This window comes from Myotis lucifugus, unplaced genomic scaffold (assembly GCF_000147115.1).
Source record: "Myotis lucifugus unplaced genomic scaffold, Myoluc2.0 scaffold_1768, whole genome shotgun sequence".
Classification (NCBI taxonomy): domain Eukaryota; kingdom Metazoa; phylum Chordata; class Mammalia; order Chiroptera; family Vespertilionidae; genus Myotis; species Myotis lucifugus.
Window position 1 is genome coordinate 335 of NW_005872816.1, and position 27,132 is coordinate 27,466.

The 27,132-nt window shown below is 60.8% G+C and overlaps 1 protein-coding gene across 1 annotated transcript; it reads right to left on the bottom strand.

Moving 5' to 3' along the window:
* Nucleotides 1-797: 797 nt before the first annotated feature.
* Nucleotides 798-25,182, bottom strand: NTNG2 (netrin G2). Its single transcript, XM_023748752.1, has 2 exons — nt 24,138-25,182; nt 798-1,447 (listed from the first exon to the last, which is right to left on the bottom strand). The coding sequence occupies exons 1-2, from the start codon at nt 24,348-24,350 to the stop codon at nt 800-802; spliced, it is 861 nt and encodes a 286-aa protein (XP_023604520.1). The 5' UTR covers nt 24,351-25,182; the 3' UTR covers nt 798-799.
* Between the last annotated feature and the right edge of the window lie 1,950 nt (nt 25,183-27,132).

Sequence of the window (27,132 nt, forward strand, 5' to 3'; positions counted from 1 at the left end):
GGCCGTCCACACGCTACTTTTCAAGGAAAAGCCCGGCCCCACACTGGCTCTGGGGGGAACCTCCGAGCCCCCGGAATGCCCGGAGCGGGTGCTGCTTTCCCTGCGGCCGGGCCACGCCAGGCGGTTTGTGTGAATTGTGTGATACGTGGTGGGGGCTTTGGGCCTCTGGTTGGGCACCGGCGGCCACGGCCAAGCAGGGCAGTCAGCTGTGCCCACGTGGTCTGGCCCAATGGAAACCCTGAGCCAGGCTCTGGCGGGCTCCCCAGGGGCACAGTCCGCACTGTCCTCGCGCATCAGTGCTGGGGGGCCGCGGGCTGTGTGCATGGGGAGGACGCCGGCCCGTGGGTGACCCTGGAGCCGCCCTCTGCCCGTGCTCCACGGCGGCTTTTCCCCACCGTAAATGAACTGTGACTGTCACAGCTCTGCCAGGCTCTGGGGGTCCTTCTAGCAAATCCTGGCATCTGAAGGTGGTCTTGGGGACCCCCAGACACAAGCGCCCTGTCATCGAATCATCATTGGACAGGAACGGAGCACCTCGCTCCCCGCCCCCCCCCCCGCCCCCGACCCCCAAGCACTGGGCTTTGGCCCAAGCCCGGCCGGCACTGCCAGCTCCTCTCAGCCTCTCCAGACTCCCAGGTCCGTGGGCAGCAGCAGCCTGGGCTCCACGGAGGAGGCTTATCTCCCACCACCCACCACCCTCCACGGAGGGAGCCAGGGCGGGACATCCCGGCACCAGGTGGCACCCGGGGACCAGGCCACGCCCCGGGTACCAAGTGGCATCCCGGCGCCCTCCGCGGTCTCACCTGCCGATGACCTCGACGTTGGAGATGGCGTAGAAGTACTTGTAGAGGTTCTCGCGCTGCACGTAGGTGCCGCCCAGCGCCGGGCGCAGCAGCCGCAGGCGCAGGTCGGTGAGGGTGAAGAAGTCCTTGAGGCCCTTGGCGCTCTCCAGCCGCGCGTAGAGGTTGTCCATGTTGCGCAGGTCGGGGCCGGCGAAGATGGCGAAGCGGTCCCGCACCTCGAAGCGCACGTGCTTCTCCTTCTGGGCGCCGGCCCAGCGCGAGTACTGCTCGGTGCACAGCACGCGGTGCGCGCCCGAGGCCGCCAGGTCGCGGGCCCGGCGGGCGGGCATGCCGAAGGCCTCCATGCAGTCCTCCGCGTAGAACTGCCAGGGCTGCCAGGAGCGCCCGTTGTCCAGGGACTTCTCCAGGACCATGGCGGTGGGCCGGCCGTACTCGAAGGTCACCACCACGTCGTCCGTCAGCTCCACGCTCTTGTTCCACGACAGCGTGATGTTGGCCTCCAGCGGGCTCGGGTAGCGGCTCCACGTGACGCTCTGCCAGTACGTGGCCAGCCCCTCGTCCTCCTGGTCGAACATGAGCCGCGGCGGGTGGGCCAGGTCCGGGTTGGAGGCGTCACACTCGTTGCTGCACAGGTAGGGGTTCTCCTGCGGGGAGAGGGGGGGCACGGGTGGGCGCTGCTGCCGGCAGGGCCTGGGGCGCCTCTGCCCAGCCCGGCCCCCACCGCGTGCCCAGGCATCTGCCAGAGGTCACAGGGCCCGTGTCCTGTCCCGCGTCCAGGCCCCAGGCAGCAGCTCCTGGGCAGGTCCTTCGCACCCGTCTCCCCAGAGCGCGTAGAGGCCGTAATTATCCTAGCACCCCCGGGAGCGCACTCGCTCGACTCTAAGTGGAGACCAGCCGAGGGGGGGTTGTGGGTCACCTGCTCCGCGGCCCCCGTGGCTCCCACTGCCCGGAGGATGGAGGTCTAACTTGTTAGTACCCTGACCCGACGCCTGGAGCCCCGTCCCGGACCTGCTGGCTCCGCCCTCCGAGCCGCCTGGCCTGCAAGCCCACTGTCTGAGCCTCTGAGCCTCTGCAGCCGGGTTCCTTCCCCTGGACCGGCCCTTCCCTCCCCGTCCGCCTCTTTAAACGGTTCCTGCACGGAGGTGTCTTCCTGACCCTTAAACTGACCATCATGGCTGCAGCAGGAGCAGGGGTGGGGGAGGCCACTCACCACAAACGTTGGTTGAACTCAGTGCCAGGCCCACGATCTCACGTTCAAATTCAACTCCCTTCCCTCCGATTTGCATCCCACCTCCCACCTCCACGCTTATCCTCACGCTCGGGGTGAGGCAGCCTGGCCTCAGGAGGGGGCGGCCCTGCCCAGGCCCCGCCGGGGGAGCGGGAGCCACACCCGCCTGTGGGCGCAGAGCGTGGCGGTGGCGCCTGTCCCTGGCACAGCCCGTTTGTCCGCCTCATGTGGAACCTGGGCAGCTGGGGGTGCTGAGTGTTTGGGGTTCCTCTCAAGGGCGTGCACCTTTGTGCCAAGTCAGTTCTAGGTCCTTGGCACAGGCCGGGCAGGCCCAGTGGGGGGCGCTGGTGAGCAAGGCAGGGCACAGCCCCTCTGGCTTACAGTCCTCCCTCCCACCTGGGGGGGGGGGGGCGGGCGGCGCTGGCAGCCTTCTCCCCGCCCAGCGGGGCTCCCCCTCCACGGCAAGCTCAGATCCATCCCCGCATCTGGCTGGGCCTTGAGCGCACGCAGAGCCCGAAATGTCGCCAGCACAGGCTGCCCAGGGCGGCGGGGCGAGCCGGTGGGGCACGGGCGAGTTTGAGGGCGGTGAGCGACTGGATGACCTGTCACAGTGGGTCCAGGACACCGGGCATTTGTCACGCCCACACCCGGGGACCCTGTTGTGAAGTGTGGACTTCAGTTATAGGCACGCACTGTTGGTTCATCGGGGTAACAAATGCACCCGCTCACGCCAGGTGTGCGGGCGCCGTGGGGGAAGCAGCAGCCGAGGAGCCCTCTGCTCTCCGCTGTCCACCTGAACAGCTCTAAACGCCCAAACCTATTCATTAAAAACCAAGCCTGTCACCAAGGCCCGCACAGCGCCCGGACCCCTCACGGCTTTTTTGATGAATATTTCAGGTCTCCGTTTGCGCGGTGACAAACGGCTTGGATCTGAGATAAAGCTGCTCACTCTAAAGCGAGCCATCCAGCCCGGGCGGGGGCGGGGCGCCGTCTCCCGGGGGCTGAGCGCTACCCCCACCACAGCCTCAGGACCTCACCTGGGACCCCTCGAGGGAGGGCCAGTCCCGGGCCGGGCTCCTGGGGGGGGGGGGGCGGGTTGGCCTGGGTTCGCCGAGGCAGCTCCCACAAAGCGCGCTGACCAACATAGCTCTGTCCTTGGTCACCCCAGGCTGCGCTGTCCACCCCACGGGCCAGCCCTGGGATTCACGGGACCCACAGACCTCGGTGCTGAAGGGATTCACTCCTGAGTCCAACCCCTCAGGGAGCACAGGGGAACCTGAGGCCCCGGGCAGGGGGGCTGGCCCCGGCCTCCTGTGCGTGGGCTGTTTTCTGAGGATATACCGGCTCCTGTCCTGGACAATCTCAGGGTGCCCCACACGCTGGGGACCTCACGGGAGACACCTCCCTGGAGGGGGAGCTCCTTCGGGCTCCAGCTGGGGGCCCTGAGGCGTCACCCTGAATGGGGGGTGGGGAGCGAGAGGCCCCAGGGGATGCTCCGTGGCCTGCAGAGACAAGGCTTCCGCTGGGCCGGGAGAGGCAGGCCTGCCGTGGGGACAGCCCCCTCTCCAGGCGCATGGCCAGCCCACCGCGGGCTGAGCCCAGAGGCGGACCGGGCTCTGCTGTGCCGTTCAGGGCGGAGAGCAGAGAGCAGCTGCCCAGAGTTCATGCCCGGACATCGGGGGCCAAGGACACAGTTTGCAACCAAGGCAGCGTCCCCCCTCCCCTCCCCGCAGCCAGCAGCTGTCTTCTTCCCTCGGCCCCAGGCCACCTCCTTCCACCGCCCTGGCACCTCGTTAGGGGCTAGGGGCCCCCCACATCCACATGTCGGAGCCTAAGCCCAGCTCCCAGCTCCGCCATGGGGCCGTGTTTGGAGACGGGCCTTTAAGCGGGGCGGGGTCATAGGGAGGTGGTTAGGGTGGCCCAGTCAGGCGGGGTCCTCATAAGAGGGGGGCGGTGGACAGGGACACAGAGGAGAGGCCACACGAAGAGGTGGTGGAGGGAGCTCCGTCAGCCTCAAGCCGAGAAGGGAGGCCTCAGGAGGAACCAACCCTCCGTCTTCCAGGGTCAAACCAACCTTGACCTTGGGCTGGAAGCCCCAGAGCCTGAGAAAGTGAATCTGTTGTTCGAGCCCCCGGGCCCCAGCAAGCAAAGACACACCTGTCCCAGGTGAGCCGAGGTCAGGGCGGGGGAACGGCTCAGAGGGGCGGGGCTGAGTCGTGTGTCCCGATAATTTCCCTGGAAGCTCTCTGGGCCCCTCCCGAGCACACCACACCGTCACCAGAGCCGTCCGTCCGTCCGGCGTCTTTCCTTGTCCCCCTGGAAAGCTCTTGTCAACAGAGCACTGGAGGCGTGCCTCCTCCCTGGCGGCTTTGTCCCCTCTCGCCTCTGAGCCTGTGCTCCCACGGCCGCTCTCCCTCCTCCCGGTTCTCAGGAGATCCCCCCCAGGAAGCCCTCCTTGCTGACGCACTCTCTAAAGCCAGTTCCCTCCTCCTCCATCGTGAGGTTGTGAGGGTGGTTACCTGGGCCGGGGTAGTGGCCTGGACCTCAGCTACTGCTCACTGCATTATAGTTATTGCTAGAGGCCCGATGCACGAAATTAGTCCCTCAGCCCGGCCTGCACCCTCTCGCAATCCGGGACCCCTCACTCCTAACTGCCCGCCTGCTCGCTCCTTACCCCCTGCCTGTTGGTCCTAACCGCTTGGCTCGCCGCTCCTTAGCGCTGCCACAGAGGCGGGAGAGGCTCCCGCCACCTCTGCCGCACTCACCAGCCGTGAGCCCGGCTTCTGGCTGAGTGGTGCTCCCGCTGTGGGAGCGCACTGACCACCAGGGGACAGCTCCAGCGTTGAGCATCTGCCCCCTGGTGGTCAGTGCGCATCATAGTGAACAGTGGTTCTGGTCGTTCCGCCGTAACAGTCGCTGGGCTTTTATTATATCGATTGTTGTTATATGACTTAGTTGTTAATATAGATTCATATTCATAAACCTCATATTGAATGTTGATATGATTCTTGTCAGCCAGCTCTGGGAGTCCCACACCTCCTCTATCTACCTTGGTCCTTCTTTGTCCCCTGCCTTCCCTCCCCTCACCCAGCCCAGCCTCCCGGTGGTCCCCCAGGGGGGACATGGGGTCCCTCTCAGATCCCAGCCTCCCAGGCCTGTCTGTCACCAAGAAGACTGACACAGCCGGTCCTGGCAGAGGACAGGGGCTCGACCCGGCTGCCGGCCTCGCTGCCCTAACCCGCGGGGTCTGCTGGCCCCCCGCCCGGTCCCAGCCCGGGAAGCAGATGGTCAGAAACTAATGAATCAGCCATCTCCGCCCGCGCCGGCTGCGGAGCGGCTTCGCCAGCAGCGAGCACAACAAATAAATCCCAAGCCTCGCCAGCGCCACTCTCCCTCCTGCTTTGTTCCCTCCTTCCTCCACCCTCGAGCACCGGGGAAGGGATTCCACTTAACCATTGAGGCGCGGAGCGTGGCGCTGGCTGAAGGGTTGGCAGTGCTGAGCCGGAGGACGCCGGGAGCAGCCGGGGTTGGACACGGGGCTACCCCCCACCCGCCTCCAGCTGACGGCTGCTGACAGCGCCACGAGGGGCCAGGCTAGAGGCCAGCGTCTCCACTTCCCTGTGAGGCCAGATTTCATAAGGAAGCAACCAGTCCAAAGAAGTGGCCCAACACAGGGAGAAGGTTCCGGAAGCTCGAGGCACACCTCTCGCCTTTCAGAAGGGCCCCAGAGCCGACCTTTGATATCGAAGCAGCGACTTTTTCTTTAGACCGTTCACGATCCTATAAAAACATATGTCCTGCCCCCATGGAGAGCCCTGGAACCTTCTCCAGGAAAACGTAACGCCACGCGTTCCGGCCCGTGCAGGGGGCCCCTGCGCCCACCTCCCAGTCGGAGCCCGGAGCAGGCAGGAATGGATCCGAAAGCCCTGGGCTCGTTCTCAGCATGGCCCTGGAAGCTGTGTGACGTTGGGAACGTTGCTCTGCCTCTCTGAGTCTCACTTGCTCGTCCAGTACCCTGCGAGATGATGTGTCTGAAGTGCCCAGAAAACCCCCGGTTGGAGGCGATGATGATTTAACAGCAGCTTCACACTTGGGCTGCTGGGAAGGACACAATGATGACGGCATCACGGAGTGGCAACCACGTGCCAGGGCCGCCGCGCCCCTCAGGTCCCTCCTGCCTCCTCCCGGCAGCCCCAGGCGCCCACCGAGAGCCCCTCCCTGGGGGGAGGCTGGGCAGAGCCGGCCCCTCACCGCCTCAGGACACTGCTGACCGGACGACCAGGGAAATAAGGGAAACCAAGCCCCTCCCACGGGCGAGGGGCCCTGCAGGGCCTGGGGGTAGGGGCAGCCGGGACAGGAACCCCAAGACGGGGCTGGGAACAATCTCCCACGTGGACAAGAAGCAGGAGTCGCCCGGCGTGGACTTTAAAGGCTTCGGCTTCGATGGTATTTCCTGCGCAAAGGCTGCAGCTGGGTGGGCGGCCAGGCCGTAAACACAGCAGACAAGCGGCGGGCAAAGTAGGTAACTGAGTCGGAAAGCCACTGTCAGCGGGGACAGGACGCCCAGGAGGTCCGGCTGGTTGGCCCTCCGGCCTCCTCCCCGAGGAGCTGGGGAGGGGTCACCGGTCCTGTGGCGTCTGGGGAAGAGGAGTGACCCCCGTGCCACGCTCCTGAGGCGCCCGCAGCCCAGGGAGCCCTTTGCAGCCCCTCTGCTGGGGCTGGAGGCTTCCGCGGGGGGAGCGCCCCGGGAGGGCACCGAGGGCAGGGACGGGCATGGCCATCGCCCAGATGGGGGACACGGAGGGGGTGGGCTGGGCGCCCCAGCTCCCTCGTACTGAGTGGGCGCAGCAGGAGCAAAGGGAGGGGGGGAGGACGCCCTCCCTCGCCGGGCAGGATGCTCCGGAGTTTGGGAAACCCTTGGGGCCTGGGGGGGCCTGCAGACCAGTGAGCGCCTGACCCACGGCCCCTGGCGTTAGGGGGTGGGAGGCTGTCCCTAACCCCAGGTGTGACCCTGGGCTGTGCCTTGCCCACTCCGTGCCTCAGTTTCCCCATTCGTGAAATAGGGAGCTCCCACAGGACATCCCAAGGTCTAAGCGCCTCAATCCCCAGGCCACTCGGTAGAAGGGAGCGAGACACATCCCCCACCCCATCTCACCCCCAGCGCAGAGCGGCCGGGGCCAGGGAATTCTCCCCACAAACAATTTCCTACTTATTGGTAAGAAAAGTTGAGTGGGAATAAATTATTAACCAAGCGGAAACGGAGATTCTGTTGGGAGGGGATGCTAATCCGAGATGCCCTGCCCGCTCTGTCTCCACCTCTCCTCCCTCCTTCCCCTTCTCTCTCTCTCTCTCTCTCTCCCGCCCCCCTCCCTCTTCTCCCCCGCCCCCAGTTTCATTGATTACTACTCGCTGCCTCTAACTCCCTCTCCTGCCCAGCCCACCGGCTTCTCTTCCGTTTGAGCAGAAGCCGACAGCCGCAAGTCACCCCCTGCTCGCTGGTGAATCAGCGGAAACTGACCCGCCTGCCGGGTATTTCAGGGGGGGGTGGGGGGGGGGTCTCCTGACGGTTTGGGATTCTGCTGCTCTTCGGAGCCCTGTCTTCCCAGCCCCCCCCCTCCCATCACTCAGGCAGGGAAGGACCAGGCGTCTTCCTGGGACTCCTTCAACCTAAGGGAGAGCCTCTAGCAGCGCGCCGGCCCCAGCCCACCCCAGACCCCAACCCTGACCCAGCCCCTGGGCATCTCCTGGGCAAAGGCCCGCTCAGATCAGAGTCTCAGGTGGCCTCGCCAGCCATCTGACCTGGCTGTAAGGGAAGGAAATGACATCTCCACTCTGCTCCAGGTCTCCACACTGTAGGGGAGCACAGGGGACCTCCTTCCAGAACCTTCTGTCTGAGACTGGACCCTAGGGCAGCCGGAGCCGGCTGGGCCACCCCTGTCCCACCCGCGCAGCTGTTTGCACTCAGTGGGTATAGAGCGAGGGCCTCGACCATGGGATCAGGGGGAGGGTTTGCTGAGCGCCCGCTCAGCGCCCTCCGAGCTCGCCCCACTGAGCCCCACTGCTCTGCTGGCCCCGGGAGGGTGGGTGCCCGCCTGGCACCACCAGGGGGGACTGCTCAGTGACTCGGGGGAGCTGGGAGCAGCCCCAACTCTGGCTTCCCCAACAGCCAGCCAGCAAGCCTTTCCCTCGACCTTCGACCTTGGGGGGAGGGAGAGGGCAGAGCTGTCCAGGGAAGGGCTGGCTGGGAAGCAAGGTCGGGGGGCAAGGGCGTGATGCCAAGCACCTGATGCCAAGCACCTGCCCTGGCTCCTCCCCGCAGCCGAGCAGCGGAGGGGCGGGTGGGGTCCTGCCAGGGCTCTAGTCTAGAGAGAGAAGTCACTCTCTCCAGGAACCTACGTTTATTCTTAAAAAAGGAAGAAAAGGGATGCATTCCGTTCTGCCCTGGGCGTGTGGACTCTTCCCACAGCCAGGTTTCTAGGGATGGTTGGGTGGGAAATTCATTCCTGCTGGTCCCTGCACCCCTCTCCCCCCCCCCCCCGGGGGCTCCACACCCAGCCCCTCACCTGGTACCACCTCACGTCACTAACCAGAAGCGTGGCATCTGCCTCCGAGAAGGGATGACTCCCTCTCCATTTGCATTCCCCCAATCACCACAAAATCAGACCAACTGACTGCTCGCTCCTCCGAAAGTTTGGTAACAGAGTCTGGTTCACCTCCACGCATTTTCTTTGCTGAGCTCCCTTCCTTTAGGCGTTGGCCTGTTCTCTCTGGGTGAGCTGTAAACCTTTCTAACTGATTAGAAAAAGCAGAGCCCTCCCCTCCTCCTCCCCAGCCAGGAGCCCCCCCCTTCCCAGGGCCAGAGGGCAGCCCAGGCTCCTCCTCCTGGCACCTCCCGCCTCCCCGCCTCACCCAGTTCACCCAGGAGCCGGCCTGTCTCTGCTCCCCTTCCTGCCCACCCTGCCCCACCTCCACCCCTCGAGGCTCCCCACCCAAACAGCTCCACGCGTCCATTTAATATATAGTTTTAAAAATAAATAAGAGTAGCCTGGCGGGCGTGCCTCAGTGGTTGTGCGTCGACCTATGAACCAGGAGGTCAGGGTTCGATTCCCGGTCAGGGCACAGGCCCGGGTTGTGGCTAGATCCCCAGTGTGGGGCAGGCAGGAGGCAGCCGGTCACTGATTCTCTCTCATCATTGATGCTTCTATCTCTCTCTCCCTCTCCCTTCCTCTCTGAAATCAATAAAAATATATTGTTTTTTTTTAAAAAAAAGTAGTAAGGAGAGAGGGAACAATGAGGAACGAAGGGAGGAGGAGCGAAAGAAAGAGAAACTGGGGTGGGGTGGGGGGGGCAGGGCGCAGGGGGGAAGGAAGCTGGTCCAAGTGCATTATTGATTCAGGACCGAGAAACTGCTTAGAGAGGGGAAAGGCGGCCTGCTCTTTAAAAGCTTGTGCGAAGCCTCCGCGAGGCACAGGCAGCTTCCCAAGGAGGCCTGCTCTGCTGACATAAATATTTTATCAGGGAGGAAAGACGCCGCTCGCTCGCAGGGTTTAAATGCTGGGGTGGAGGTGGGGCGGCGGGGCAGGGCAGAGGGCCCCCCTCCACCCCCCACCCCAGGCTCTGGCCGGAGCACTCAGGGCGGCTGCCTGTCCCTAGGCCCCTGGGCCTGTGCAGAGCCCCCCCCCCCCCCACTTTCCCGGGAGGCGCCCTTGGCTTTCTCCCTGAACAGCAGAACAATGGGGTCTCCTGGGTCCTGAAGGAGGCCCAGGACTGACACCCCTGGAAGGGGAGGGTCCAAGAGGGAGCGAGGCCGAAGCTTGACTCCCTTTGCCCTTTGCCTCTGTCCACCCCCTGCCGCCCACCACAGGCACACCTCAGTGACCCGGCACTTGGACCCGCATGGCGTGCTGACCATTCTGCTGGGACCACCGGAGAAGCCATTCATGCTGGGCCTGCGAGCGGCAGGGATGAGGAACCTGGAGGGGACCTGGCGGGATGTTCCGGAGGGCTCCCTGGGGGAGGTGAGCTCTCAGCAGGCAAGCTCAGGAGGCCAGGAGGGCAGGAGTGGACAGGTGGAGAGGACTGGCCACGCTGTGAGGAGGGGCCACACAAAGGGCCAGGCCAGACAGGCAATACGCTACAGGGAGGGGGTCGGGCACAGGAGACCCGCCTGGGGAGAGGCCTGGGGCAGCGCAGACTTGACCTTTAGCCGCTGCAGGAAGGCCCGGCCCTGGGCCAGCCAGCCTCCTTCCAGGAAGAGGTTAGGAATCTGGGGACAAAGGGAGCCCCACGGCCCCCAGGAGCCAGCGGGAGGATGGAGTGCCTCAGCTCAGACGGAAGGGAGGGTTCGGAGCCCAGACCCTCCCCTCTGGTCTTCGGATTTAAGAGCAACAACATGCTCGAGGCGGGAGGGACCCGTGCTTCCCAGGAAGACTGCACGTGGCTCTCAGACCTGGCTGCGCTGGGACGCCAGGAGCTTAATAAATGCCGAAGCCCAGCCCACCCGGGACCATGCAGCCGCCTTGGGGTTCCGCTGTGCAGCCCACTGAGCAACCCTCCCGTGGGAGGGGCCGGCCAAGCCCCGACCTGCCCAGCCCAGCCCTGCCTCCTCCCACCCGGGAGTCCCAGCTGCCTTCTGGGGAGGCTGGCCCCAGGGTCCCGAAATAAGATGGCCACACAATCAACCCCTTTTCCTACGAAGGAGACACCCCTTACAGAGTTCTCACGGGAGACGCACCTGGGGGCGCCCGGGCCGACCACACGCACCCCAGGGACAGGCCTGGTCCCGGGCACCGAGCTGACTACGGCTCCCTGGGGACTCCAGGTGCAGCGGGGTCCTCCGCCTCGAGGACCTGCGATGGGCAGTTCTCCATCGTGGCTGCCACCTGCCCCCAGCCCGTCCTACCCTCCTGGTTCCCAGCCTGTCCTCTAGGCTGAGTGGCAGCTACATCCCGGGGGCCCCCCCGGGAGGGGCCTGCCGGTGCCAGGCAGACAGCCCAGTGCCAGGCAGACGCCGCCCCGCCCCCTGCTCGCTCAGTTCTATCTTTAGGTCCATTATTGTCCATTGTTGGGTGTGTTCCCCCTCCCCCCCTCCTTCCCCAGAAAAGCAGATCAGGTTCCCCCAGGCGCAGCGGCCTTCCCTGCAGCTGGTACGTGGGAGCAAACACGGGGCCAGATGGACGTGAAAGAAGTGGCCCAGCAGACTCTGCCGTGTTCCCAAGGGCAGAGGGGGTGGTGAAGCCGGCGGCACCCCTTCCCGCCCTCTCTCCTGCTGCACGTCATGCTGGGCAGGACAGTGTGCTCACCCGGCACAAACGGCCACACGTGTGCGCATGCACACACACACATACACACACATGCACACATACGCACACATGCATACACATGCACACACATGCATACACATGCACACATGCACACACACAACAGCCTGTCTGCCAGGCGTTTTCTGAGACTCTGTGTCACATGCAGACTGGTTAGGAGGTGGCTGGGCCTGGGCAGCCTGGGACGTCGGTGCCAGGCTCCTCTGCTTAGAAGCTGTGTGCCTTTGGGCAAGTGGCTTAACCTCTCTGAACCTCAGGTTCCTCACATTCAAATGGGTATAAGTATGGGATCTACCACACGTGTCAACACCTCTGAGGGTTCAGTGAGCTGGTTAGGTCCAGGACTCGGTATACAGTAGGCACTCAATAAATGTAAGGTGGTGCTGGTCTGAGGAGGAATAGGAAGACGTGGCATCAAGAAAATCCTGACTGCCCTGGCCGGTGTGGCTCAGTGGCTAGAGCGTTGGTCCTTGGACTGAAGGGTCTCAGGTTTGGTTCCAGTCAAGGGCATGTACCACGGTTGCAGGCTCTATCGCTGGCCCCATGAGGGCACCTGCAGGAAGTCACCCAATCAATGTGTCTCTCTCACATCGACGTTTCTCTCTCTCCCTCCCCACTCTCTCTAAAAATCAATGGAAAAATATCCTCGGGTGAGGATTAACCAAAACAAAACAGTGATTTTCCTGAGCTCGAAGGCTCTGGAGGGTCCGGAGGGGCCCACAGGTGAGCTTGGGTTGAGCTGGGGAGCCTGCAAGTGTGTGCAACTCTGCACTGTACACACGTGTATGTATATGTGTGTTTATGTGCATATGTGCATGTGCATGTGTATATATGTCCATGTGCAGATGTGCTGTGTGTGTCTACGTGTGTGAGTGCTCATCGTTCTAGGAAAAGCACGCGGATCCTCAAAGGTGGAGCCGTGCTCGGGGTGTCACTGCGGACGCGGGCTTGCTCTCTTGCCTTTGTCCAGGTCGCCGGGTGCCCCACCCTCTCCATCTCCCGGAGCCTGAAAGCCCCAAGGCCGGGGCCGCCTGGAATGCTGGGGCCGCGCGGGGAATGCGGGGGCCGTGCGGGGAATGCGCAGACCCCTCAGGTCACAGCCGGAAATCTATCTCCCAAAGGGGGGGCGAGACACCGCGGTCACCAGCTCCTGGCAGCCCATCCAGTGGGGAGCCTGGTCCCCGGAGCCGGCCCCAGCCCATGCCAGCCCCAGCGCTGTGGGCAAGGGTTTGGTTGGTACCAGGGTGGGGACAGGGACAGCAGGCCCTTTGCACAGCTGCTTCTCCTGTTGCTGCCACTGCCTTGGGCTGTCTCTTGATTCTGCAGAGGGAGGGGCCAATCCTGGAACCCACAGTCCCAGGAGCGGGCACCGCCACTTCCTGTGGTGGGGGGAGCCGGCTCCCCGCGCCCCGTCCCTCACTGGCCTCCTGTTCACCTTCACCCAACACCAGCCGCTGGTCATGTTTCATTTCCTTTCATTTCCCTGGTCGATGCTTGGAGTCAAGTGGACAAATGACTCGGGCAGCAGGAGGGAGCTGGAATGAGGGGCTGCGGGTCCCATGGGCCCCACGCACCAGGACAAACGGGGGGGCGCTGGGGGGTCCAGGCCTTGGGACCGGTCCCTTTCCGAGGGGGGGGAGCGCTGGGAGTCTGGGCTGAGATCTGGACAGACCCACAAACATGGACCCGTTTAATTCCTTTCCACGGAGACCCTGAGAGGAGGTGACCGCTCTGTCGTTGCACCCCGAGATCCTGGGTCCCCTCTACCCCACGCTCAGGGCAGCTAAGGGACTCGTGGGCTATAGAACAAGGGGGGGCCAGGGGTCGAGGCCCTGGAGACAGGCCCTGGCGGTGTCACTGCTGTGCAAACCTGGGTGACTCTCCCCTCTGAGCGCCCGCCTGTCCGTGCTGTGGGTGCTGTGGGTGCTGTGGGTGCTGTGGAGGGACACGCTGCACAGAAGTGCGTCCCAGATGCCGGCCCTGCGTGATGGGCGTGTTGAGACGCACCAGACCCCGCAATGCGCAGGGTGCACCCCCCTGGCCCCGACTCCCTGCGGCTCCTGGCGGAGGGCTGGGGCCGGACCCACAGCCGCCATGGGGGGGCGGCATCGCGGGTGCTGACTGTGCAGGGACCCTTAACGCTCCACCCGCCATCCTGCCTCACCCGTGGCCTTGCCCACGCGACACCGACATCCCCCCTGCCCGCCGCTCAGCGCGGCCACAGCAGGGAGAACGGGTGTGCGGGGCCGGGGCCCTCGGTCAGCTCTGAGCAGTGCCCCGAGGAGGCCTGCGCACCGGGCGTGAGCTCAGCTGAGAGACCCGACCCAAACACGGTAACCCGTGGCCACACCTCCCCGAAGGCGGCTTTCAGACCGAACCCGCTCCCCCCAGTGAGGGCGCCTCCCTGTGAGTGCCGGTGCGAGTACCTCCTCCCCGGCTCCAGTCCACTCTTTTGTTTTGTTGTTGTTTTGGGGTTTTTTTTTTTTAACTATTTTTATTGATTTCAGAGAGGAAGGGAGAGAGAGAGAGAGAGAGAGAGAGAGAGAGAGAGAGAGAGAACATCAATGATGAGAGAGAATCCTCGATTGGCTGCCTCCTGCACGTCCCCTACTGGGAACTGAGCCCGGGCATGTGCCCTTGACCGGAATCAAATCCGGGACCCTTTGGTCCGCAGGCTGATGCTCTATCCACTGAGCCAAACCAGCCAGGGCAAGACCACTCTTTTGAAGAATGAGAGCCATGGGCCACGGCTGAAACTCCTGGGCCTGCTGCCCCTCCCTGGTGGCCCGTGCGGTCACTGCATCCTGCTGGGCTGCAGCGTCCCTCCCTCCCCCTCCCCGCACAGGAAACCAGGAAACGCGGTGAGACTCATTGGTGGTTTTGTGTTGTGCTCACAGGAGCCCTCGGACTGCCCAGGGAGGGGCAGGGGACACCGGAAGCCCAGGGCCAGGCACCACTGTCCCCTGGGCAGTCAGTTCCAAAGGTAGGGACACAGTTCACTCTGGTCTTAGCTGATGCCTGAAGCCCTTTCAACTGCGCTATTTGAGAGGAGGGACAATCACCATCAGCACCAACTTATCACCCACTCTGTCCACGCGCCACCGGATGGGATCTGGCGCTCTGGTGAGCCTGGGAGAGGAGACATTCAGAGACCAGAGAGAGGTCACAGGTCACAGCATCTTCTCCCCAGTGACCCTCCTTGAAGACAATCAAAGTTAGCATCCCAACCAACAAGATATGTTAGTAAAAAGAGGGAGGGGGAGGGGGGAGCAGCTGGGCTCTCCCTGTCCTTGGGCCCCCCGTGGCTTAGTGGTTAAATGATTAGGGTCTGCATCTGAGCCTGGGCCCTGCCACTCAGTATTGGAGTCTCAGTTTTGCCATCTGTGAAATGGGGACAATAGGGAAAACTAGTTTCTGCCCTGCAGGAGCATTAAGAGGCTGCACCTGGAAGGCTCAGTGCCTCTGGGGAATACATTTTGAGCGTCCAGAACCACCCCTGACACCTACGCCAATTGGTTTTCAAGAAGGGGGCCAAGGACATTGGATGAAAAGAACAGTTTCTTCAGCAAACGGTGCCGGAAGAACGGGGTATCCACACGCAAAAGAATGAAGTTGGCCCTAACCTGTTTGGTTCAGTGGATAGAGCGTCGGCCTGCGGACTGAAAGGTCCCCGGTTCGATTCCGGTCAAGGGCATGTACCTTGGTTGTGGGCACATCCCCAGGAGGGGATGTGCGGGAGGCAGCTGATCGATGTTTCTCTCTCATCATCGATGTTTCTAACTCTCTATCCCTCTCCCTTCCTCTCTGAAATCAATAAAGATATATTAAAAAAAAAAAAGAATGAAGTTGGACGCTTCTCTTAGACCATGTACAACACCTAAACATCAGAGCTAAAACTATAAAAGTCTTAGAAGAAAACAGAGGGGCAAACGTTTACAACCTTCCATTCTGCTGAGGTTTCCTAGCTGTGACAACAAAAGGAGGAAGTGGATAAATTAGACTTGACTAAAATAAAAACTTTTTGTGTATCGAAGGACACGTCAGAGAGTAAAAGATTGTTTGTAGATGGGGGAAACGTTTCCAAATCATATGTCTGACAAGAGCCTGGCATCTGGATTATATAAAGAACATGCACAACTCAACAAGAGACAAACAACTCAATTTAAAAATGGGCAAAGGGCCAGACTAGACATTGCTTCAAAGACGTGCAAATGGCCAATACGCACACGATGCCCAGCATCGTTGGTCATCAGGGAAACGCAAATCAAAACCACCATGAGATCCACTGCACACCCATCGGGTGACCATAATAAATAACAAATGTTGGTGAGGACGTGGAGAGATCGGAACCTTTGTGAGTGCTGGTGGGGATGTAAATGGTGCAGCCACCGTGGGAAACAGTCCGGCAGTTCCTCACAAACTTAAATATAAAAATTACCACGTGACCCAGCCACTCCACTCCTAGCTATGCACCCAAGAGAAATGGGAACACATGCTTATGAAAAACTTGTCCACAAATGTTCATAACAATCTATAGTAATAAAAGGGTAGTATGCTCATTAGACCGGCCGTCTTCCAGATGTCCTTCTGGACAAAGCCATGGTGGCAGGGGCCGAGGCAGACGCAGTTAGGGGCGATCAGGCCAGCAGGGGAGGGCAGTTAGGGGGTGATCAGGTCAGCAGGGGAGCAGTTAGGGGGCAATCAGGCCGGCAGGGGAGCAGTTAGGGGCAATCAGGCCAGCAGGCGAGGGCAGTTAGGGGCGATCAGGCAGACAGGCGAGCGGTTAGGAGTCAGCGGTCCCGGATTGGAGAGGGTGCAGGCTGGGCTGAAATTTCTGCCCCCATGCACAAATTTCATGCACTGGGCCTCTAGTATTATTTATAATAGCCTGAAAAAGTGGAAACAACCCTAATGTCCATCAACCGATGAGTGGATAAACAACTGTGGTAGATGATACAGAGGAGTACTACCCAGCCACGAAAAAGGAGTGGGTGCTGACACCTGCTACATGGGTGAGCCTCAAAAACAACACGCCGAGTGAAAGGAGCCAGACACAAAGGTCACACATCGTGTGATTCCATTTATAGGAACATCTAGCAGAGGCGGAAACATCCATGGGCAGAGAGCAGACAGGGTTGCCAGGGCTGGAGGAGGCAGGAGTGGGGAGTGACTGCTCATGGGCATGGGAATGTTCCGGAACTGGACAGAGGCGGTGGTCGCACAGCTCTGTGAATGTGCTAAATGCCACTGCACTGTTCACTTACAAATGCACAAAAAAGGCAAATTTTATGCTATATGTACTTTACAGCAATAACATTTTTAAGTGGTTAATTTCATGCGATGTCAATTTCACCTCAATTCAAAAATGAAAGAAAAATTTTTTAAATGCCTTCATCACAAAAATAATGTTTTTAAACTATGTGTGGTGAGGGATGCTAACTAAACTTATCGTGGTCATCCTTTCGCAATAAATACATGTGTCAAACCATTCATTATGTTGAACACTTAAAACGAATACAATGTTACATGTAAATTCCATCCATTGAAAAAAGAAGTGAGTTTATTTGTGCTGGGGTGTTATATGTTAGCACTTGGCTTGCTTTCCTTTGTTTGGATTTTCATTTACGAGAATACATACTCTGATAAAGGAATTTGAACTTGAAAAAGAAGCCTCGCGCTGTGCTGGGCACGGGACACACCCATTCGCCTCGCCCTGCACTGGGCCCCCCGATGTGGTCTGTTTGTGAGCAAGGCTAACCCCCAGCCTAGATTTCCCCAAATCCCAGAACGTATCTGGCCATCACTCAGGATCCGGTTAGTCTAGCCCAACCCCAGGGTGCACAGTTGGGGAAACTGAGGCTGGGGGCCTGGCCTGGCGTCCCCGCAGCAAGGAGGCTGCCGGGCCCTGGAGCTGCCGGGCACCCAGCCCGCGCTCACTCTGCTCTAACATGCCGCCCCCCGCCAGCAGTTGGCGTGTGCTCAGGGAACTAGAAACACATTTTCATATATTTCAGCAAATCTGCTGCTGATGAAAAACAAATCAGAACCCGCAAACCAAAGCCCAACGGAACCGGTTTCTGCCTCATCTGCCATTTCCCACTTTCCGGGCCCCTCCAGGAAGAAGCCGGGCCTCCCCCTGGGCCACAGGGGCCCGGCACGGTCCCAGCCAGGAGCGCCCGGGCCAGGGGCTGTGTGATGGGGACAGAGCTGCAGCCACAGCCCGTTTCTGGGGCGGCGACGGCTGGGGGTAAAGGCAAGAGGTGCAGCTTGGAACAGCCCTTTGAGCCTGCCCAGCTCTGTGCCAGCCTGGGGCTCGGGCCTCCCAGGCCCCAGCCTGCCCGCCGGTTCCCCCTCCCCTCCCTGCTGCCACCCCCTCGGCCTAACCCCCAGACCCTAGAGATTGGCTATGAGCCCACAGAGGAAGGTGGACCCACTTGGGGGCCTTGGGAAGCCTCAGTTTGTTCATCCATCCAATGGCACAGTAACATCCCCGCCCCCACAGGCTTAGGGGACTAGGGGCTGGGAGGGCTTCGGGGGACTGAGCGGGTGAGTGGCTTGTCCCCGTCATCCACCCACTCTCCCTCACACCGTTTCTCCTGCCCTCACCACCGCTCCTCGAACCCTGTCCGCCCTTCAAGGCCAGATCCCGCCCCAGGCCACCCCGCTGCCCAGCCCCTGGACCACAGCCCACGCGACTGTCCCCCACGGGACACAGCTGGCCAATGGGACCATCCTCAGTCTGTATTTTCTGCTTTTTCTCCTCCTTTTGTCTCTCAAGCTGCATTCTAGGATGGAAAAAAAATCCCCTTCTGGAACCTTCATTTGGTGCCAGGCCCCCAGCCGAGGTCTTTACATGCCTGTCTCATCCCATCCGCACAGCTGCCTTCCACCTGTCCCGTATCAGCCCCATTTTCAGATGCGCAAACCGAGGCTCAGAGCCACAGGGACTTATCCCAGCGCCACACCCGGAGGGCGGAAGGAGGAGGAGCCCCGTTTGCTGCATCCCAGGTCCCAAATCCTGGGCCAACTCAGGTGCAGCCCGCCTGCCTGTCCCTCGCCCACCCGCTACCTCGCCACCTGTGGGGCTGAGGCAGCCGAGAGGATACATGCACTTGGAGAAAAATGAAAGCACACTAAACCCAGGGCTGGGAATGTAGACCAAGGAGAGCAAAAGTTCTAGGACCCTCGGGCTGTGGTAACTGGAAAGTAAGATGCCCCCCTCCAGGCCCTTTCCCTCCCCGGCCCCCCCCCACCCCCTCGCTCCAGTTGCACTGCCCCCCACCCTCTGCAGGGGGTCTGGACCCCAAAACCCACTCTCTTAAGAAAAAGTCAGGGGCAAGGATCTCACTCATGCGGCCCCAGACCTCTCAGGCACCTGTCTGCTGCTGGGGAAGGAGACGTCCCTGTGCAACGAGATGTCACACGTGGAACTATTCTTGTCCTACGCCGGGCCTGCCTCTGGCGATTCAAGAGACTGCGTGGCTCTAAGGGTTGGGCGAAGCTCAGGTTCTAAAGTTACTTCCTGCTTCAGGATGCAGCTGTGCAGGCTCCTGGTGTCATCTGATCACATCGCCCACAGAGCAGGGACTCCAGTGCAGAGAAGCAGACTCAGCTCGGATCTCTCCTCCTCCGAGAAGTCTTCCTGGGTTACACCGCCCTTCTACCCACCCATCCATTCGTTCAATAAACGCTTACTGAGCACTGACTGAGCCAAGAGAGAGGGACGCAAAGCTGAACCCTGCCTTTGAGGAGCTCGAAATCCAAGCAGGAAGCAAACAGCAGGAGTATAATAACTCACGTGAATTGAGCATCTACTACGTGCCAGGCACTGCTCATGACAGGCCCGTATGTGGATTCTATTAATAGCTCCGATTTAAGGAACGAAGGCTCAGAGGGGTTAGCCTCATGTCAAAGGTCACCGAGCAGGGGATGCTGACCTCCACCTCTCTGCCCTCAGGGCCTGACCTCTTACCCAATGGGCCGCCTCCGTGAGAACAGTGACAGGGAGGCGCCCAGGTGGGGATGCTCTGACCCACCTGGGCTGGGCAGCAGGCAGCCTCCTGGAGCAGGTGATGCAGGGAAGCCCCGGAAATGAGGAAGCGGAGGAAGGTGCGGAGGCGGAGGAGACAGGCAAGGAGGGGAAACGGCGGGAGGGCTGGGGGAGCCGGGCGGCCTTTGTCTCTAACGTCTGTTGCGTTTCTCCTGTTGCTGACTTGGATTTGCAAGAGTTATCATCTCGCTTTTCCTCACGACCGTGCCTGGCGTGAGGTCAGACCTCAGGTCTAGGGCTGGAGAGGCGCGCCCGAGGGAGGGAGGCTGGGAGGGGGTCCCACCCTGCCTCTGTGGGTTTGGGGCCAGGGTGAGAGCGGGGAGGGGGCTGGGCCAGGGGGCTGGTCACATCGGAAACACGTTCTGAACGTGGAGGTCGGGCAGGAGGTGTGACCTTGGTCCCATGTGTCGTTCAATGTCACGGTGGGGAGGGACTTGAGGCCTCCAAGACCCACCTCAGCTGAGCAGACCCCCTGGGGGAAGGACGAGGGGCCATTTGCTCTGCATCTGGGTAAACCGAGGCACAGAGAAGGTAAAGCAGGTGTTGAGGAAGGTGTGTGCTTAGAGATGTGCTTTCACGGCTTCCCCGTCTACCAAGACCAAGGCCCTGTGTGCTAGCGCCCCTGAAACGATGTTCAATGTCCGTCCACGTCACCACGGAAGAGGCAGGATTGTCAAGATTGGATAAATGAGCCCGGCCGGTGTGGCTCAGTGGTTGAGCATTGACCCAGGAACCAGGAGGTCACGGTTCGATTCCCGGTCAGGGCACAGGCCCGGGTTTCGGGCTTGAGGCAGCTGTAGGGCGTGCAGGAGGCAGCTGACCGATGTTTCTAACTCTCATCAATGTTTCTACCTCTCTATTCCTCTCCCTTCCTCTCTGAAATCAATAAAAACACTAGCCTGGATAGATGGTAATAGGAAGCCTCACACTGGAACAAGCGCATGCCCTTGACGCGCAGGAGGTGTTCTGAGAGATGAAGCTGGTGGGGTAGGCGCGGCAGCCAGACTGTCCCTCATCACAGATGGGGAAACTGAGGCTCAGACAGTTTACAGACCTCCCCCCAGGTCACCACATCCGAGGGATGTGGGCTCAGGTCTTCAGATCCCAGGCCTGTGGCTCTTGCTGGGATATCAGGCCTTCCTCTCTCTGGAACCTTCTATCTGTCTCCAGCATTCAGGGATCTCGGCTCCCGGCTCCGTCCGCTCACTCCCGGGAACCCTGCCCTCCGTGTCTTTCTCCCTCAGCAGCGACGGCCCCCTTAACCCGAAAGGCCCCCTGGGAACGTCCGCCGTCGGTGACCCTGACCGGGGAGGGAAGCAGCATTCCCAGGCCACGCCCTGCCTGCATCCGTCCCTGGTTAGCAGTTTCCGCTCGGCCCTGGGCGGACCGGCACTCTGCATGCCCAGCAAGGTGCGGCCAGGCTCCTGGGCCCAGGACCACACTTGGGTAGCAAGTGGGGAGCGGTGGGATCGCTGTGAACGTCACCTGCCTGGTCTGTGGCTGGTGCTATGCCCTCCCCTCTCCTCACCATCTCTCTCCTGAAGCTCAGGGTTAGCGCTCGTCTCAAAGGCACAAGGGCAGGGCAGGGTATCCTCCTTCCTTTCACGGCAGCTGCCACCTCTTTGGGAGCAAGCTCCTCCTGCCCACTGGCACCCCCCACCCATCGGGGTCCGGAGTGGCAGCCGCCCTCCAGGATTGAGAGGCCTCTCTGAGCACCGCCTCCCCCGCCTCTCCTGGGCCCCACAGCCGCGCAGGCGGCCCTCCCGGCCGGGCGGGAATGAGGGCTGGGGCGTCTCCTCTTGTTGAAACCTTGCCCTTGCCCGAGAACCCTCGCTGACAGCTCATCCCTATTAATTCTCATTGTGCATTTCGAGCCAATAGGCTTCTATTTATTCATTTATCTTGGTCTTCCTTCTCCCTGCCCTTCCTCACCGGCTGGAATTTACAATTCAGTTCTCAGGTGGCTTTGCTGAAGGACAAAGCCTGGGGCGGAGAGGGTCGGCACCCCAACCCTGAAAAGGGCAGCCACCCCTGGGCCCCCCTTCACCCTCGGGGTGCTCTGGGCCTCAGGCTCCAGGTGGTTGGATGTTGGGACAGCCCAGCTCCCGCTGCAGGAGGGTTGCCTGGGCATAGGGACCCACTGGGCCATGGCTAGGTTAAGGGATCATTGGGGCGCCCCCTGGTGGCCGGTTAACAACACCTGCTGGGCTGGAGGAGGTGAAGCTGCCTAGCATCCAAGGCCGGCCTGCACCCTGACACTGGAACTCCTCAGGCAGAAGTGAGGCAGAGAAGAAAAGGCAGGGACGGACGCCGCCAAGGGCACAACGACAACAACAGGAAGCAAATAACAGTACCGCACACTGAGCAGCTACTATGTGCCAGCACTGCACCAGGACACCAGGGGCGGCTGCGTCCTGGCCCGGCACCATGGCAGAGCAGGGACCCTAAGCGGGGAGAGGGGAGACCCAGCCACCCGGTGGGTGAGTTCCCAGCCGCCTTCTAGACCCAGTGACCTTGGCAGGATTTAGGCGACACCTTCTAATCCCTGAGCTGGGATTAGGACGGCACTGGCGCCACAGCATCCTAGAGACAACAGGCCCTGCTGGGAGGAGCTGCAATCAACGAGGGTGTGGGGGGTTGAATCCATCTGGGTGGGACCCCTCCTCCCTGCGGAAGCCAGGCCCCCGCCCAAGGCAGCCTGCCCTCCACCCAACCAGGCAGCGTCCCCACCCTCCTGGGCTGCACGTCTGCCACCAAAGACAGACCCGCTGGCCGCCTGGAATGAAGCAGCTGCGTCCATCAGACCCCGAGGACCCACGATGAGGGGATCTGAGAGCTCTGCTCCCCTGCCTCCTCCCGTCACCCCAGGAGGAAAGCAGGGGTCAGAAGCCTCTTCTCAAGCCCAGGGCTCGAGGGCACTGCCTGGGCTCGGGCTGCACGGCATCAGGACTCTGGGGGTGACCAGCCACCCTGGCAGCTGCGCTGGGCTCTCTGTGGAGGGCGGAGGTCCAGGGCCAAGGGCATCCCAGCAGCCTTGGCCGGGAGAGGCCTTGGACTTGCCTGTGATGGTCATCTCCTCTCCTCCGGTCCTTGACCAGAAGCTGGCCCAGTGAGTGACGATTTAGCTGCCTGCCCCTCCCCCCGCCAGCACATTCAGGAAATGATTAATATTTAAGAGAAGAAATACGGTTAAGGCTAATCCGAGAGAGAAGCAGAGGTTGACGCTGCCCAGGGAGTGTGCACAGAAGTCCTCACCTGAGCTGGGTGGGCAGCCAGCCTGGGGTGCGGACAGAGCTGGGCTCCCCCGGGCCTTGCCCCTGACCTTCAGCCTCCTTGCCCGTCCCTGAGCCAGTGCCGCTCTGAGGTCCCCAGGGCCTTCATCCCCACAGACTCTCCGGCCCCAGCTCCCAGCCTTTCTGCCGTCCCTCTTTCCCCAGCCCAGCCACTGCCCACAGTGACAGCTCACGACTTCACCACCGAGCAGGGACCTGCCTGCCTGGGCTGTCTGCCCTGGGAGAGGACTGAAGTGTCCCCTGGGGCTGAGGCCTCCTCAGGAGCCTGGCAGGGACGCCAGCTCAGTCCAGCCATAAACCCAGAGATTGGGAGGCCCTCCCCGCAAGGACACGGAGGCAGCAGACAGCCTGAGGTTAATGCTGAGCCCCTCCCGTGAGCTCCCGCAGCCTGGCTGCCCTGCCCGGCCTCCTGCCAAGCCCTGAGCCTCCAGAACAAGCCCAGTGGGGAAGGCACTTCTCAGAAGGTGGTTTAGCTCAGTGACTTGGGGACCAGAATACTTCCTGGTGTGTGTGGGCCTCAGTTTCTCTATCTGTATGATGGGAATGGCAACAGCTAATATCTAGGGGCACGTGCTCTGTGCCAGACACTAACCTGAGCATGTTACACATACAAATTAGCTCACGTATTCCTTACAATGACCGGAGTGTGCTATTAGCGTGCCCATTTCACAGATGGTGGAATAGAGGCCCAGAGATGCCACTGGTCCAGAGCCATCCGCCACAACTCCTACTTTGGGAGCACAGTCAACCTGGCTGCGCTGAGGGGAGGACTCCATGGAATGACGCATGTCGAGCTCCAAGCCCACACACTCAGGGAGCTTGCATGTATGACTCCTGCTATTATTACTGTTGTTGTTAACATTACCTGAGCACTGACATACCCCGTGGCACGTGGGGATGGAATTGGAAAGGGCACCAGCCACACTGCCATCCTGGTCTGACCCCTCCTGCCTCCCTCTGCCCTTCCATCACCCACCAGCTGCAAAGGGCCAGCTGCGAGCTGGGCATACCCTGGCCTGGCAACACTGTTTGCTGGATTGGATCAGGTGGGATAGGGAGGCAGAAGGGACGAGCAGAGGGAGGTCAGCAGGTAGCCTTGCTCACTGCCCAGAATGCAGACTTCCTACCAGGGAGGCGGGGCTTGTCTGGTGGGTGGGGCTTCTCCTGTGGGCGGGGCATAGCTGGGAGGCTGGGACTGTGACAACTATGGTTTTCCCAAGAGAAAAGGATCCAGCGGTCCACTGGGCAGAAACTTCCCCACCCCAGAGAATAATGTCACATGATCCCAGGGTCCTCAGGGCGGCCTTCGCTTTGGCATGTTTCCAAACTGCATTCAAGTCAACCTTTTGCCTCGGCCCCCCACTCAGCTCACCCATCCCCAGGGTCCGTCCCAGACGCCCTCCCACTGGCCCGAGCAGACAGAGCCCTAGTGGGCTGACTCACGTGGGAGCAGAATCTTTCAGGGGGGTCTCCGCATGTGATGCCCTTGGGCTCCACCTTCACCTTGACATAGTCCTTCAGGCGCATCACCTTGGGCTGGCAGGCGTAGAACTCCCAGGTGGGGCCCTCATCCGAGGTCACCCAGGATTTGCAGATGTCATAGTCCCCGGCGGCCAGCGGGAGGCAGTGCAGGAGGAGAGCCAGCAGGCCCAGCATGGCTGTGCAGTCCGGGGGGTGCGGCCCAGAGGGGCCCTGGAGAGGCGGCGGCTGGGTCAGGCGGGGCTCGAGGCCTCAGCATGGACAGGCCGCATCTGCCAGGCGGTGGAGGCGGAGGTCCCAGGGAACGGCGCTGCCGGGGAGCAGCGAGGAACTTGCTTTTCCCCAAAGGCCGGGAGGAAACCTCGGAGCCAGCGTTTCTCAGACTGCTGATGGGCAGATCAAACAGTGGCCCATCACTCGGAGTCCTCCTGACCTTGGCATTCCCCCTCTCCCGCAGGGGAACCTGATCAACTCAGGCAGACTCTCCGGTTGTGACAGTGGATGGAAATGGGATCGGGAGGCAATCCGCGGGGAGCTGGCATGGGGCCGGATCAGAGTGCCTTTAATTTCTGTCCTTCCAGCCAGTCCTGGTCTTTAAAGGGCCCTTCATGTGTGATGGGCTCACCACTCCCGCAAAACAACCCTCCGGCCTGTGTTGTAAAGATGAAATGAAATCAGGAGGTGGACGGGTGAGCTGGAAACCTGGTCCCTCTACGGGACTGGACTTGGCATCTCAGACCCATAAAAGAGATTTCTTTTCATGTGAGTTGAAAGTGACAACGATTGTGTGGCTGGACTGGAACATAAAAAAGCGACGGAGGTGTTAACTGGGGAGCAGCTTATTGGGCTCTGCCTTGGTGGGGACCGGCACGAGCGGGGGCCGGCTGACCTTGGCTGGTAGCCATTGGCAACTTATTATGAAGTTTCTGGGACTTCAGCCCCATCCATGCGGGTACTCGGGGTCTGGCTTGTCTTTCATGGGAAGAGGGAAGGAGAGCTCATTAGCAACAACACCTGCAACAAATTAAAAAGAGAAGAAGGGGGGACAGAGATGCATAAGAACAAAAGCTCTCTGGCAAAATGTGCAAAAAATGAGGCTGCATTAGCGAGGTCTCTGAGGAAGCTGGGTTATTTTTATTAATATTGGAGTTGCACATTTGGAGGCCCGGCACATTATTAAAAAGGTGGTGCGTTTTCTCCTCGCTTAATGGGGGCGTTAGGCCAGCAGAAGTGCCCTTGCTTGAGGCCGGCGACTCCCTAAAACATCCCCAGCAGCCAAGAATGAATGGTGGCTTTAAAACACCCTGACCGACCAGTCAAAGCGGAGCTGCGATTGTACCCCTGGCGCCGATGGGCTGTGCGTACAGGTAGACAGCGGGCCAGGAGCGGGCCAACGGTCGGATAAACAGCTCTCCAAACTCGAAGGTGGCGAGTTTCATTTTCAACCCTAAGAAACGAGGGACGCTGAAGCCTTCAACAGAAGTGACAACACTCTGTCATTTGGGTTTTCTGATCGAGGCCAACATTTTGCAACCATCCGCAGAGGGGCTGTTTATAAACGGATCACTATTATGATTATGGCTTTCCTATTTTAAGCTACTGGCAATTATCTTAAAAAGCCCAAATAGATGTGACTAATACGGATGTCCTCTTGCGAAAAACACGAGCCCGGTAATGTGCTGTGCTCCCCGGCAGGGGATAGATATACATCACCAGGAGGTCCAGCCAGCGTGGGAGCCCGACCAGAAACAGGAGCCAACAGGGCAAAGGTCACCGCCGTGAGTCACAGCAGAAGCCCTGCGTTACTAAGTATGCCGGTTCTCATGTCGGCAATCATTGCATCTAAGTCCCCCAAGGGCTGCAGCATGGTGCAACCAGCCAGCTCCCCCGACACCCCCTCCAGCCAGTGCACGAAACCCCATTCTCCACCCAGACACAGACGCATTCCTGCCCGCAGGACAAACTGGGAGGGCGGGCATGGTCCCCAGGGGGCTTGGCGACTCAGCACCTTCCCGGGAGAAGCCGGCGCCCTGAGCTCCAGGCCCAGGTCGTAAATCTGAATTAAGGAGGCGGCCCCTGCCCCCCTGGCTGGCTGAAGAGCTCTAGATGGAGATGGATGAGGGGGAGGGGACCACATTTTCCCGGCTCACCTCTGGCTGTAATGTAAAAGAAACCTGTTATAGAGGCTGCCCGGCCTTGAATTCGCTCCTGGCTAGAAAACTCTCAGAAAGAACCCGCCTGGCGACTATTTTTACAACCCGAGAAATTGTAGTAAAAATAAAATAGCGCGGCCTGCAAAGGTTTGGATGCTTCTACCCGAGTGAGCTTTGTGCCGCCCAGAAAACAGCAGGTCCCTAATGAATCCTCCAGCCTCGAGTCCCAACTGTTCCCCAACAGGTAGGGGCTCCCGGGTGCAGCGGGGGCTCCGGGACTCCGGGCTCCTTCACCTGCGGGACCAGCTGGGCTGCTCCCCGAGCCGGGCGGGCGCTGGGTGGGCACTGGGCCGGGGGGCCAGGAGGCCGGGGCAGGCGGCGCACCCGGCTACTGGCAAATCTATTCATTGCATGGCAGTTCTGTTGGCTTAAATGCCACGCGTTCCCTGGAAAATGGGGCGGACAACAACCAAATCCGCCGGGGGCGGGGGTAATGGATATGTTTACAACTAGTCAATCAATTGGGCGCCGCCGTCGGGGAGTTTGTGAACTCGGCAAGAGAATATGACAGTCGGTTTTTGCCAAAAAGCAAAAAAGGAAGGGGGCGGAGGGACGCCACAGGCCCCGGAACCGGGAGGCGGAACGCCGGGGGGAGAGCCCGCGGGGACGTTCAGAGAGAGAGGTTGTATCCCGGCGGATCGGCTTCTCCTTGGAAAATAAATCTCCACCTGAATATTATGAAGAAACTGCAGCCCCGAAACAAATGGGATCGATGCGCTTTATTTTCTTTTAGAGTCCTCGGAGCC

Excerpts from the sequence above, each read along its gene's own strand:
- NTNG2 (XM_023748752.1), bottom strand. The coding sequence starts at position 24,350 with ATGCTGGGCCTGCTGGCTCTCCTCCTGCACTGCCTCCCGCTGGCCGCC. Across the intron at positions 1,448-24,137 it reads CTGAAAGATTCTGCTCCCAC|GAGAACCCCTACCTGTGCAG; the intron begins GTGAGTCAGCCC and ends CTCTCCCCGCAG.